The sequence below is a fragment of the Lagopus muta genome, chromosome Z (genome assembly GCF_023343835.1).
Source record: "Lagopus muta isolate bLagMut1 chromosome Z, bLagMut1 primary, whole genome shotgun sequence".
Lineage (NCBI taxonomy): Eukaryota > Metazoa > Chordata > Aves > Galliformes > Phasianidae > Lagopus > Lagopus muta.
The window spans coordinates 52242005-52256412 of record NC_064472.1 but is presented as its reverse complement, the minus strand read 5'-3'; the positions used below and the strand labels follow the sequence as shown (position 1 = coordinate 52256412).

The window sequence follows — 14408 nt, the reverse complement described above, 5'->3', positions numbered from 1 at the left end:
CTTTTCCTTTGTGGACAATGCCCTGCTACCAGTTAATTTACATGTACTTCGCTTAAACTGTTGTAGAGGACATGATGTCCTAAGCCAACATAACTGAGGACAGAAATTCGTGTATTTTATCGGAGTTATAAAAAGTAAGAGGAAGAGTTGGCGTAAGGCCTTAATTTTTTCCTTGTATTTCAGTGCTCTTCTATCCATTTTACTGCATGCACTTCCACTATTGCCACATAGGAAAGAACAAAAAAAAAAAAAGCGGTCTTGAATCTGAGTTTCACAGAACTTATTGCCTATTTAAAGTTTCAGTGATCAGTTCTTGTTCTGCGAGAAAAAAAAAGTAACTTATAAACACTTAGGGAAAACACCTTGGCTTTCCATTGAATGCCACTTCTACCCTCTTCCTGGTCTCCCATCCCCTAGTACCTTGAGGAGAGCATGAGCACAGAGCAGGAGATGACAGTCAGAAGTCTTTATTCACTTTCCTGTTGATACAGACCCTTTCCAGCTGCCAGCAACTTGAAGTAGGGGAAATAGCAATGAATGACCATGCCAAGTGCAGTGAATGGGTGAGGAGGTTTAACCCCAGGGAAGAGGAGTGGCAAAAAGTAATGACTAGTGTTACTGGGACTCCTACCCTCCCCAGGGGATGGCCTATATCACATTCTATGCACTGTAAGAGTGCTTTTAAGGCTGTGGTCAGGCACTGCTGGTCATGCTGTATGCACCCCAGCCATTCCCATCCTATCATATTGCAGATTGGCAGTACACACAGGAGGTCAGTTTCATGAGATTTTATTTGCCTCTTCTGCCATGTATTCCTAGAGGAAGAAGATCCTTGCTTCCCAAAGTAGCTTCAGTCCTAGTGTGTCTTATCATAAGTGCCAGCTCCCTTGTAGGCACCAACATAGCCACTGTTGTCTGTCAAGTCTTCACGGCCAGCAAGTCCTTTCCCCTTGCCACTCTCATCAAAGCGCTCTTTGTGACTGCCAGTGTATTTGCTAGTGTCCGTCAGCCTCTCGACCCCAGCTACTTTTGCGACTCTCTGCATGAAAGGAGACCAGAATTAGGAACAAGCTCAGACAGGCTCGCCAGTGTTAGCAAGTATAACCCTTGGGATGCAGGGGCCCATGGCAACTCCAGGTGGACAGTGGACAAAGACTTCTACTCACGGTGGTGCCCACGTTGCTTGGCTCCTTCCCCTCAATGAGGCCATACACAGCTTCCAGGGCTTCCTCTGGTGATTTGTCCTTGAAACGTTTAACACAGATCTCCTTCATGGCCTGCTGGAACTCAGCAAAATTGATGGTGCGGGCACCCTTGGTCCTATGGCCAGAAAAAAGAAGACGAAGGTTACTAAAAGGAAAGTTACCAGGAGGAAAGCTGTGTGGCAGTAAGAAGGAAAGACTCCATGGGTGCCCCTTGAGTGAGTGCCTGCCTGCTCCTTTGCCTACAGCATCTCACTGCCTCACTTACTTGACTTTGTTGAATACAATGTCAATGTCAGTGCTGGTCACAGCTTTTCCATCCATCACCCCACACTCTTTGCACATCTTGGAGAAGTTTTTCCCTGTCATGTTGTTGCTGCTGGCAGCTCTGTCACCATATATTGCAAATTTATGGAAAGATTCTTCTAGCCCAGACATCTTGCTACTGTGGAGAGAACAAGTTGGCAGGGAAGGAGCTGCTAGACTGACCTGCAGCTGGACTCCTTCAGAACAAGTGAAGTCACCAATGGGCATTGTCCATTGGTTGCCACAGTGCTGCCAAGGCAACCAACTAGGCATCAACACAGAACAGGTAGGATCCGGGTGGGAGAGGGCTTGGTCTGGAACCCAAGTGTCTGTCAACGGTTTATGGGCTGGTTCAGCCCGGTTCCATGACGACTGGGGTGGAGGGATCTGCAGATCCGCGCCTCCGGAAAAAAAAAGAAAACAGGGGACCCCAAAATAATTAAAACAGCGGCACCGATCTGAGGAGAAACAAACTAATTTACTAAGTATATTATCGGAATGCAAGATAACACACTATAATACAATATAATCAGAATTGAAGCTAATAAATCAAATATAATGGGAGAGAGAGAATGTCCGAAAGGTGGATAGGCCTCACCACAATGCTGAGGTGAGATGCGCAGTCCAGTTGAGCAGCAGGGAGACGGGAGCAGCGCCCACAACAAAGAGCAGGCGAGAAAAAGAGATCAGGCGACCTTGCCAGGAGTTAAACCTCCTCTCCCTGACCGCAAGGTCCCCTGGGGAATGTAGTTCTTCTTCTCTTCAGGGCAGGTACCCAGGACTTGAGCATTGACAGTTAAAGTCCCAGTGCCCCACATGATGTTATGATCTGGAATACCGAAAGCCAAAAATCACAAAACCATGACATTGTCTTGGCAGGGAATCGAACGCAGGCCTCCCGTGTGGCAGGCGAGAATTCTACCACTGAACCACCGATGTACCAAAAATCTGTCATGGAGTTGACTAGATCAATCTATGTCCATGACAGAGGCAACAGGCCTCTGCCCTCCCCCCCCATCCCAGTCCCACAAAAAATGGGAAAGAAGGAAGGGAGGAAAAGAACAGCAGTAGCAATTTATGGAGGAAAACTTATTTTACTATAATATCGGAATACAAGATAACACAATATATACAATTTAATTGAAATTGAGATGAATAAATCAGACAAGATGAGAGAGAGAGAGAGTTCCTGGGACCGAGTCAAACCTGATAAGCTTGGAACAGCTAGGAAAGCACCCTCCAGCACCCACTGCAAGGCAGCAAGAGAACGCCCCCCCCACCCGGAAGGGCCAGATCCTGTGACTGCTGTAATGTACAGGGATAGGTACTTGGAATTGGGGCAGTGACACTTTAATGCCCCGTACACTACATGATGTTTTGATGTGGAATACTGAAACCCAAAAACAAAAAAACATAGAACCATGACACCAAGGGGTGCAAAAGAGGGGTGAAAGTAAGGCTTTGGGCTGTGATGGTCTTCTTGCTCTCAATGCCCGACACCTGTCAGTCATTTTGATCTCCGTCAATGGGACTTCACCTTCACTAAATCAGATGTGCTCCAGCACACACTGGCTGGATATTCTGGCCAGATTACAACTCATTTCCCATCCCACAAACTCCTGCAACCCCTGCATTCATTCCCTCTGATCCCCACTTCTAAGTTAGCACCTACCCCCCTGCCTTCAGCCTTAACAGTTTTTACAGACGGCTCAGGTTGCATGGGCTGTGCAGTATTGGTATGGCAGGGGGAGAATGGGCGCTGGGAGGAGGATGTTTTCATTACAGAGGGATCAGCTCAGATTGTCGAGTTAACCGCGGTCATGCGGGTTTTTGAAAGTTTTTTGCAACCCATTAATATTGTTACTGACTCTGCTTATGTTGCAGGTATAGTGATGCATATAGAAGGGGCTTACCTGAAGGAAGTCTCTAACCCTTGCTTGTTCGCACTATTACTGCATTTACAAGAAGCAATTGGCAAACATACACACCTTTATTTCATTCAGCACGTCCGATCCCAGTCTTCATGTTGGTTGATGCTCGGCTGAACATGAGCTGACAGTGTGCCCAGGTGGCCAAGAGGGCCAACAGCATCCCGGCCTGCATTAGAAATAGTGTGGTCAAAAGGAGCAGGGAGTACTCAGTACTCCTTGTACTCAGCTCTGGTGAGGCAGCACCTCAAGTATTGTGTTCAGTTTTGGGCCCCCACTACAGGAAAGACATTGAAGCCCTGGAACATGTCCAGAGAAGGGCAACGAAACTGGTGAGGGGTCTGAAGCACAGGTCTTATGAGGAGCGGCTGAGGGAGCTGGGATTGTTCAGTCTGGAGAAGAGGAGGCTCAGGGGAGACCTCATTGCACTCTACAACTTCCTGAAGGGAGGTTGTGGTGAAGAGGGATTTGGCCTCTTCTCACAGGCAATGAGCAGGACACGGGGTAATGGCTGCAAGTTGTATCAGAGGAGGTTTAGATTAGACATAAGGAAGAACTGTTTCTTGCAGAGAGTGGTCAGACACAGGAATGACTGCCCAGAGAGGTGGTGGAGTCACCGACCCCGGCAATGTTCAAGAGGCATCTGGATGACGTGCTGCGTGATGTGATTTAGTGCTTGTGGTGGCAATGGTGATGAGGAGACAGTTGAACTAGATGATCTTATAGGTCGTTTCCAACCTTGTGATTCTATGATTCTTTGATTCTGTGCTGCACTGACACAGCAAGAACCAGGACAGTATGGACTGCCAGCAATAGTCATGCAAATGCATCAGCCTAAAAGCATTCATGTATTGCCATCTCCCATGGTGCTATGGTGATAGGAGGATAGTTGATGATCTTGTATGTCCATTCCAACCTTGTGATTCTATGATTCTTTCATACTATGAAATTCTAATTACTGAATGAGACATTCTAAATCTGTCAAAACGAGCTGCTTGTATTACATCTAGACCCTGAAAACCTCAAAAGATGGAGGATGAAGGTAGATCAGAATTCACATGCAGAGATGTACCCATTCTACAAGCCCTCTGTGCATGATTTGAGATCATGTGTTTCTGCAGTAAAATTGTCTCTTTCCTAATCGCTGAATAGATGAAGAACAAAGTTTTCCTTAAAACAAGAGTCCACTGTGAAAGTGTAATGCATAGTTCAAGTTTGAAAGGCAATGATTTTAGCTGTCTTGCTGAACAAATACAATGTCTGATGCAGATGTGTGGAGAAAAAGAAAGAACAGAGGAATGTGTTGATGCCTAGGCTTGAAAGAGAAGTTATACAGAACAGTCAAAAGAACAAGAACTCTGCACTGAAAAAAACCGAAACCACTTTTCAGAAATTAAATAGAACTGAAGAGACCAAACTTGCTGCTTTCTGTGTATAAATAGTTTATGGGGTTTCTTTTCAGTATCTTGACCTTTTGTGCATTTTACTAATTTGTCAGGCACATACACAGACTACAAGAAAACCTCTTTTGGATACATAAATAAAACTTTTGTTCAAGGCAGTAAAATAGAACAAGTTCAATAAACACTAACTGTAGTTTTATAAATACTCTTGTACTGAGAATTTTCAGCCTGGGTAAATCCCATGCAGTCTCTCTTTCTAATCTCTCTAAGCGGAAAACCTGTGTCATTTTGTAGTGAAGTGACTTTGCCTATTTGCCTCAATCTATCTCATGTGAGCCAGAGGGCCTGGTTCTTTACTTGAGAGCTAACATCAAAAACTCTTTTTCTCCATTCTTCTAGGGCCTCTGCTGATCTGAAGACATAGTTTTCTTGATTTCCAGGCCTATGGAAGTCTATCATATTTTTTTCCAATTCTCATTTCTTCCACTTTTGCTTCACAGTGCCACTCCTAGAAAATGGAAAAACCTACTGTGATCAGCGATTCTTCTAAAACAAGCAAACTTCTAACATACCACAAGACATTGTTTTAGGCTTACAGAAATTGAGAAGCAGGAGAGAGGGAACACTCATTTTCTAGATCTACAGCTAGTAAAATGACTAATATTTAACTTTAAGAAATAGTGGTATTTTCCAGACCGCTTAGGAAAAGCTGAGAGTCTACAGTTCTCAAGCAGTGCAAGTCAGTGGAGACAGACGCCTGAGGCAGCATGTATGACTGCAGTACATTTGAACTTTCCAAGGGAGGGAAATCCACTGCCTGCAAAGCAAGCATCACTGGCCTTGTCAGAAGCAGCAATCCAGGGCACAGAGAGATGCTGCCATCATTTCACTGATGCCAGTACCCAGTTTTTGCCTCTTTGAATGTGTTGCCTTGCAGTTTCACAGCTCACTTTGGCAATACTTGATCCATAAAACCAGAAAGAAAGACAAGGGAGCAGAACCAGTTTTCAGTTAAGTCTGAAATTCACAGAATAAAAGGAAAAGCCTTTTCTGGCTAAGAACATTCTGCTTTCAGAAGCAGCAGTCTTGCATGATTTCACTGCTTGAGCCATGTGGTATCATTCTGAGCAATTGAGATGATTTGTGGCATGATTATTACCCTGGGAAAAAAGGAAAAAAAGTATGCAGTGGTTAACAGCTGTTACTGGCTGATTATTCTGCAGATGCGCCATCCTGCTCCCATCCAGGTTGAGAGGGCCACAGTGTGTTTGGCAGTTTCGGAAAGGCCAGCAGCAGCTTCCACTCTGGGATTTTGCTCTCTCACATTTTGATGCACAGTCCCCGCTTCCATTTTGCTTCTTTTCATGTACCAGACTTTCAGCAGGTATAAATCAGTCTCCCCTGACACTTGTCAGTCACCACCAGCTGAGGGTTTGGCTATAGGTGCTTATTTTCCTGAAGGCATAGCAACTGTCCCAAAATCTGTCAGGAACCTTGAGCTGTGCTCTTTCCCTGATCCCTCCTGGCAACAGACCTAGGTACAAGGATCCAGCTTAGAAAATATGAAACCATTGTTAAAGGCCTAACTTCAGAAAGGAGGACAGAACTCTCCAGCACCTTCCCTTTCTCACACTGTCTCCTTGAAAGGATGATGCCTGCTGGACATGAGCCACAGCCCTGCTGGTTGTTTCTACCAGGCCAGTGAAGTGAAACAGTCTCATAGCTGTAAGGCCAGGTTCAATACATGGCATTTTATGCAACTATTTTTCTGGTGGGATCAAATGGCCTGGTATCTGAGATATCTGCTGGAAGCAAGACACTTTGTGGGAGTCTACACAGCTCAGCTGGTGGCTGAAGCCACAACCTGGAACTGCTTCTCAGGACAGAAAAAAAAAATAAATTCAGCTTGCTTCACACAGATATCAATCATACCCTCAGTAACCATGTTAGGTGCATCTTGAGTAAAAATTAAGAACTGGCAGCATACCCCCATGTGCCTCTCTGCTTCCCCAAATCCTATTTTTGAATGTAAAGTCAGAGTAAACTCATGGTCCTGGCAGGATCTTGCCCCTTGCAGTTCTGGTGCCAAGTCTCCCTAATGTTTGTACTAGCAGAAAAATACACTCTCTTGCACACATGTTGACACTCAGTCTCTGTGAGTGCAGCTGCTCAGCTGCCAACTTCAAGCCCTTGTTCCTTACTGATGCCAAGATATAAACATAAGCCTTCTTGGCCCTAAGGTCTCCTTTTGTTCCGTTTTAACCCTGATGTTCTTTCCTGTAGATAATTTTTAGGGTCAATTTTGTGATATGAAATCCAGCATGTAGAGCCATCTGTTGCCTTTGCCCCATGTGCCCACGCAGTTAGACTAGTACCTGTTAGCATCAAGGTGCTCCAGGCACAACCAGGGGGCTGTAAGTTAGTAGAAGGTGTTTTAGACAGAGCCCCTCTACCTGTGCAGAGTGAAAAACACTCTCTCTAATTGCCCTTCTGCTTGCAGCAAAAGTAGTTGTCATTTGTGCCTGCAGTATGATTTTTTACATTCAGAAGTAATGCTGTTTGAGACTGTATGAAGGTAGCAAAGAGTCAATATTTTTCTACCCTCCTGAGGACTTCTTGCTGTATCTATGGCAAATATTCTGAACAAAATCAGGGAATTTACCTGTGTCATAGTGCTGGCAGCACCCAGTCCTGGCCTGGATTGTTGCTTATTCAAGGGCATAGTTCTACGTATGCATGACCATAGACATAAAAAAGAGAATAACCCTCAAGTTTTACTCTGAAGGACCTATAAAATTCTTCAGGAAAAGACATTTTAAAGTCTCTGTATGCAACAACGATTTTGGAGAATGAACCTTACCTTTTTCAACATGACAGGGGACCTCAGTAATCCTTTCAGCATTAAGATTCAGCAGAATCTTTACATAAGCTATGGGGTTGAGCGAAATGCATGTTTACATATCATAAATAAAAGAAAAGTGCTCTTCCATCTTTTCCTTTGTTTATCTGCAGAGAGAGGATTGGCATAGTCTGCAAATTAGCCATATACTTAGCAATGGAGAAGACTACCCAAAGAACCCTTTGATTAATACACTCTCTGTGATCCAGCCATATACTTAGTGGCTCAGTAAATGGCTACGAAGAAGACTCTCTGAGAGGTGTCTGAGGACCTTCACCTCAAGTGTACCACATCTTTCTTTGGTGGGATAGTGGCCTGGGATGAGTTTGTTCTTTGCCAAAATCCAATCCTAAATTGCATTCTTTCTCCAATCTACATTTTACTGGAGTGTGGTTTAACAAAGTCATGTGCTATTTCAGATATTTAACAACCAAAATCAGTCAGAAATAGACAGAAAAATCAAAACCATCTTGCTACACTCAACAACTACGTACAAGTTCTTCATAAGAAGTTCTTCCCAGTCAAGAAAATAGGAAAGCGCAGGCAGAAATTGTGAAGAACTATAAATCACAGGGAAGGGGCATGGGAAGAAGTCTGAAAGAGACTTCAAGAGGCCAGCTGTTTTTCTACTTAGGGCAAAATCACTATCTATGTCATTTCCTACAAATGTTTTTTCTGGTCTTAGGCAAGATAAGACAAACGTCAAACAGTAGTAATGAAGACCCCAAAGCCTCATCATGCAATCTGTCCCTGCACTACACTGTTTTTAATGCCTTGTGTGAATTTTCTTCCTATACTTCGAAAAAGTATACAATAAAGTCAGTAGGATTCAAATTAGAGAAATTTTGTAGAAGGCTGCAGTGAGGTCTCCCCAGCCTTCCCACATGGGAAGGGGGGAAGGGGGGTGTTGAAACTTGATGATCGCTGTGGTCCTTTTCAACCCAGGCCATTCTATGATTCTATGATTCTATGATTCTATGATTCTATGATTCTATGATTCTATGATTCTATGATTCTATGATTCTATGATTCTATGATTCTATGATTCTATGATTCTATGATTCTATGAACAAGATCACAAGCACTTGCTAATAAGGCAGCCAGAACAGGCAGATTTTTAGAAACTGAATGAAAAACTAACTATGCTGTAATATTAGATTAATTAAGCATAGAAAAGGAGTGTATTAAAGATGGCACTTCTGTAATTTAAGAGGGACAGTTATTACGAGTAAACACCAGGTGACATAAACTAAGTTTTGCTATATGAATGGGTATGCTAGCATTGTAGTCAGAATTTTTTTAAAGTTAAATACTTATTTTAAAAATAATAATAATAATAATAATAATAATATCTATAAGAAGGTTAGGTGTTTGTCATTTATTGATGTTCTACTCTTAAGATTTAAACTATGACAGCAGGTAAGCCTGCAAGCTGATACCTTTATAGGAGAAAAAAAATGTCATACCCAAAAATAAACTGATTACAAATGAAAATCAGTCAGGTAAACTGTTTGAAGTCTTTTCTTAAAAGATAAACAACCTTTTCTTCAGATACATGCAAGGAGAGAGCAGACAGAAATATTCATGTTGGCAAGGCAATAATGAGCAGAATTTCAGCATCTGTGGATTTTTCTGAGAAAGGGCATGGAAACCCCAAGCAGGGAGTGCATGCACAAACAAACCTGTAAATTTCACATCTTGTAGATCCAAATTCTGTCTGTCACAAACATTTAGGCTGAGGTTGCAAGGCAGCTTGACACTCTGTTTGCCAAAGCCTTGTAGGAGAAATCATCTCACACCACCTAACTCCACTAACAGAGGGAAAGCTTGATGCAATGCGCCATAGAGATTTTATCTGTAGAAACACAGAAGCACATGTATAAATTTACATTCATGATCAGATCATTTATAGTACAAGGTCTGTTCTCTTGTGCAATCCTCCTAGTATTTTGCAAGAACTGACGTTTCATCTTTTGATATAATAAATGTAACATTTTTATCATCTGCACAGCATAAGTTTTTTCCTGGGCTGAAGGGAGAAAAAAACAAAGTTCTAGGCCATTTTTCAGAAGACTATGTTCCTTTGCTCACCTTCTCCATGACATGCTATTACTTTCCCCCAAAACAGAGTGAACATCCAGCACCCCACAGTCCTGAGAGACTTTCCTGAGCAATGTGCTCCACTTTATTGTTCTTCAGCCTCTCTGTGTAGCTGAAGTAGAGTGCAACTTCAGGTTTATTACTCATCTCCTATCTCTGTGTGATACAGGCACTCCCAGCCAGTGTTGACAGGTACTGCCAGCTTAGAAATGATTTCTTTCTCATTCCCTGCATAATATGTTTGTGATGGCAAAAACTCTAGATATAGGTTCCATCTGGCAAAAGTTTGTAACTGCCAACATAGCTAAAAGGAATTACTTTATAAATGCAAAAATAAAAATAAAAATCCAATGTTATATTAATACTGGTCCTCTTGAAAAAGTGTACTAACACGTCCTCTCCAACATGGGCAAGATCTTATTTTCATTTTCCCTTTCTGGCCCCTATTTGTTCAATTGAGGCATCCAAGTTCACATATGACCTCAGAGGAGCATAAAGAGTCTCAGACCTTCCACTCACTACTCCACTATATGCCTCAGAGACTGGAGCAGCATGTACCCAAAAGGTTCTGCTCCTCAGCACTGTGACATCTGAATCCATACTAGACTTGGTAGGTCAGCAGAGCAATATTCCAAATCCGCAGTGGGACCTCCCAGCATTTACAAATCCTTGGAAACATCTGCCAGCCTCTCAGATGCTCTTAGCAGAAGGCCGATGTATCTATTGTGGTAGTTTGCAAGGTTTAAACCTTGCAAATAAATAAGGAAGAAGCTACAATGTAAAACCCATGTATCTAGTTCAGGAGGGCTTCCGTGCTACATTTAGCCAGTGCTTCCTATATCAGCCTGATCTCTGGGACAAATATCATAGCGCCGAGCTCTAACAAACACAAAATTTTTCTTTACATCGCTCTTTTCATTGATAGTTTTGCATGTCTGTGCATGTGTGCTCAAGGATTATCTGCAACCCCCAGATCCAACAACTGATTCAACCAGGACATCAGCTTAGATCTGTCTGTCTGCCTTACTAATTCAATCCCATCTACCGTCAGCTCAGCACCTGGGTGGAAAGATTGTTTTTCAAGTACCAGATCTTCCCTGAAGTACCAGCTACACATTCCACCTCCCTTTGGGCTTATGTCCATGCAGCAACCTTATCCAACCCTCTGACATACTCTTGCTCCACTGCTCTCCTGCTCCCTTTCCTCAGAATAGCTGCTCACAGCCCCTGGGCATGGGTAATCCTTTGGAGGTTCAGCAAAGTGCTGGTGCTGAGCATGGACCATACCTCCACAGCTGGAGCAACCACATTTGCTCCACTGTGTATCATCTGATAATTCAGGGAACTAAGGCAGAGAAATACGAATGAATAAATACATAAATAAAGATACCAATATCTCTATGCCATTGCTATCTCTTTCTCTATCTCCTTCTGTTTTTCTCACTCTCTATTCATATATCTGTATTCCAAAAGTGGCATAAGGAGGAACCTGGCTAGAGAGGCAGGATGGGAACAGTCAGGGAAAAACAGAGCCTGAAGAGAGGAGGGAATTTCTATCCTAAGTATTTTTCTGTCTTTGTATCTCTTTATTTCTGAAGATAAAAATTGTGGAAGGAATAGTAATAGACTATCCTGCTTCGTTGTGTGTCAATGTATGAACTTTATAATTAATATGTGTAGTACATATGTAAAAACAAAGTAGAGGCATATGCACATAATCTCATGAGACCCAAATCACCAACATGTTCTCAATTTATGTATTTTATTCTGTATATCATCACAGCTGAATTACATTGTGGACTGAATGTTTTCAGTGGAGGAAATTTTAATCCTTTTAATCTGTTAGGGAGCATAGTGAGAAAGCTTTGACTACAAATTCCTCTCATCTCAGCTTGTATTATATCTTAACTCACACTAAGCCCAGAAGAAGCTGTATTATCCTGCTATATTTGAAAACTTGAATGTATCGTAGGTGGTAATGTGTTCTTCTGTCAGAAAACAGCTTGTAAAAGCCCAGTTCTTGCTCTTCATAATGGGCACCCTTCATCTGTTTTCAGGAGTTTTAAAACTGTCCCTCAGCTTACCTGAAATACTAATGAAGCTCAGTGCAACAGACAGCATTAAATTTGCATGAAGCATAATATGAACTATGTTTACAGATGGAATACCAGACTCACAGTGAAAAGACAAAGAAAATGCTAGAAAAGCAGGGATGCTGACAGCCTTCAAAGAGGGGAGTACAGGCAGAACTGGATGTTCCACAATTACAAGTGTAGCCAAGGGAGTAAATGCAAATGCTACACAGTCAAACATGTACAAATTAATATTTAATTTATACCACTAGCGATACTGATTAGCAGTGCCTGTAAGAACAAAATGTTTTGAAGTACACTCTTACTCAAGTAGTAGAATATCATTCTGCATTCCCTGCTCAATTAGTTGTTACCCATCCAATTTGCTCAGTAGTTCAGCTTGGACTCCAGTGGCCAAGGACTAACAGTTGCTGCTCCTGAGGCTCAGAGTGAACTACAGACCACCAACCACCAAACTGTCGTAACAAGTAATTTGTGTTAATTCTAGGTACAAAAGTTCAGACCAGAAAAGCTAAGAAACAGGCCCCACTGAAATTTGTCTCTCACAAAGACAGAAATGGAAGAAAAAGAAGACACTTTTTAAAATTCCTGTCTTTTTAATGAAAATGCAGAAAAGTGGTTTCAAATTCCATGCTGGGAGGGCATTTGATGAAGAAGGAGCTGGATGTGATTTTGCCTGCTCAGCTACATCATATGCATTATGCTCAGCTGCATCAGCAGCACAGCATAATGCCTGTTTCTTGCACATACATGAGCATCAGTAACACTACAGAAATATGCAGTGCATGTAGAGATACTTACACGCCCAAGTCTGATTATCTATGCTGCTTAAATACATGCACATATTCATAAAATCCCCATTTTTTCACAGTACTGTATTCAAATTAAACATTTATCTCCCTTAAAAAGTAATTAAATTTTACTGTCTACTAATTTGCAAATCTGAACAGTAAAAGTAGAAAAATAATTAGCATGGTAAGAAATCAGTTATTTTTTCTGATAAGATCATAAATCCTTTTAATTAAAATCACAAGATTTTAATTGCTAAAGGGAATATTTAGTTTATAATAGATAACGTTTCTGAGTTTAAATTTAAGATCCAATCTAATGCTGTTATAATTGAGCAATGGCCTCCAGGGGGCAACAGTATCCAGCAAACAAAATAATGTGCGTCTTAATTCTACCGTAGGATTTTCAGGCATGAAAACTATCTTCTTCAGATACAGGAAAGGTAGGTTAACCCATATGAACTCTGACAAGTCTCCTGTGAGCACTCACAGAGGGAAACACTTGTAACCCATTTCAAAAACACACTTACTTAAAGTTATTAATCAAGATGCAAGACTGTACATTCAGGAATTGTACCTGTGAAAACTAGAATATCATCTGTAACCAAACATCTAAAAATCTGTGATTTGCTTCCTGAGCTTTCAGAAATACCTTTGAACTGTTACTGAATTGTTTTATGTCCTGTTTTCCCCAAAAGAAATCTAATGATGTGAAAACTACTTATGAAGTTTAGTGGCCTGCCAGTGGTAAGGCTGCCACTGTTTCTATCATGTTCCTAGGCTCTGCTGGTAGTAATGTTGAGTGTATATTCCCAGCAGGGAGGGGCACACAGAATACTTATATATACCTACTCACATGGCCAGGCATACATTTAGGCATGCTCAGACTCCACATTACCACAAACAACAACAGCCTCATCCAGCTCCCCATGCTGGCTGGTCAGGATGAAGGTCCATAACAAGGAAAAACAAATAAAGACACAGTATAGATCCCTTCAGTAGCTAGTTCCTGAGGCAGCCCAGTGGGGATTGGGCAGATTCTTGTTTCTTTCACCAGGCTATTGTCTGTCCCTCAAATGTTGGACTCTGTTAGACTCACACAGTTAATTACAGAGCCTAACAGTGAACATATTCATGATGGATCAACCTGAGCAATTCTATGATTCTATCATTCTATGGATGGTGGGAAGCACACTTCTCAATGCCAGGTCACCAGCATTCATCAAGTAGAAAAAATCTTATAAAGAAGTCATACAAGTGACTTAGGTACCTTTGACAATGCCATTTCCTGGAGATATTGATCACAAGGCATCACTATCAGATGGCTACTTAATGGTCTTTGTAAAATATTTTCAGCTCCACTTCAAGTAATCACTGTAATGGAAATCTGCTTTTAGTACTACAGAAGAAAAAAAAAAAAAAAAAAAAAAAAAAAAAAAAGCTAGGTTCTATATAATACTTACTGTGTCATTATGTTTAACAACCTAGTCAAGATCATGATACCTAACTTCATGAGAAAGGGCTGACCACGAGAGTCTAGTGTAAAATTACAAGGACACTCAGAGGACTGAAGGAAATATTAACAGGAAAGGAAAAATGCAAAGAAAGAAGAATATAGTCACATCACCAGGAGCACTTTATTAAAAATGAAAGGAAAGGAGAATTAAAGCGGGAAACCAAAGACAGAAG

The 14408-nt window shown here is 41.8% G+C and overlaps 1 protein-coding gene and 1 long non-coding RNA gene across 2 annotated transcripts; both read right to left on the bottom strand.

Moving 5' to 3' along the window:
- Positions 1–788: 788 nt before the first annotated feature.
- On the bottom strand, positions 789–3639 carry LOC125686825 (tubulin polymerization-promoting protein family member 2-like). Its single transcript, XM_048931304.1, has 3 exons — positions 3497–3639; positions 1167–1320; positions 789–1039 (listed from the first exon to the last, which is right to left on the bottom strand). Exons 2-3 carry the CDS (start codon positions 1272–1274, stop codon positions 857–859), a joined length of 291 nt encoding a protein of 96 aa, XP_048787261.1. The 5' UTR covers positions 1275–1320; positions 3497–3639; the 3' UTR covers positions 789–856.
- A 674-nt stretch (positions 3640–4313) lies between these two features.
- LOC125686815 (uncharacterized) lies at positions 4314–14104 on the bottom strand. Its single transcript, XR_007373906.1, has 4 exons — positions 13990–14104; positions 9421–9593; positions 7700–7845; positions 4314–5999 (listed from the first exon to the last, which is right to left on the bottom strand). It is a non-coding gene; the product is annotated as an uncharacterized LOC125686815 (long non-coding RNA).
- Positions 14105–14408: the final 304 nt, after the last annotated feature.

What these genes read in the sequence shown, in the direction of transcription:
- LOC125686825 (XM_048931304.1), bottom strand. Translation starts at nt 1,274, where the DNA reads ATGAAGGAGATCTGTGTTAAACGTTTCAAGGACAAATCACCAGAGGAA. An exon ending in CAAGCAACGTGGGCACCACC is followed by an intron (nt 1,040 to 1,166) that starts GTGAGTAGAAGT and finishes CCTTTCATGCAG; the next exon opens with AGAGTCGCAAAAGTAGCTGG.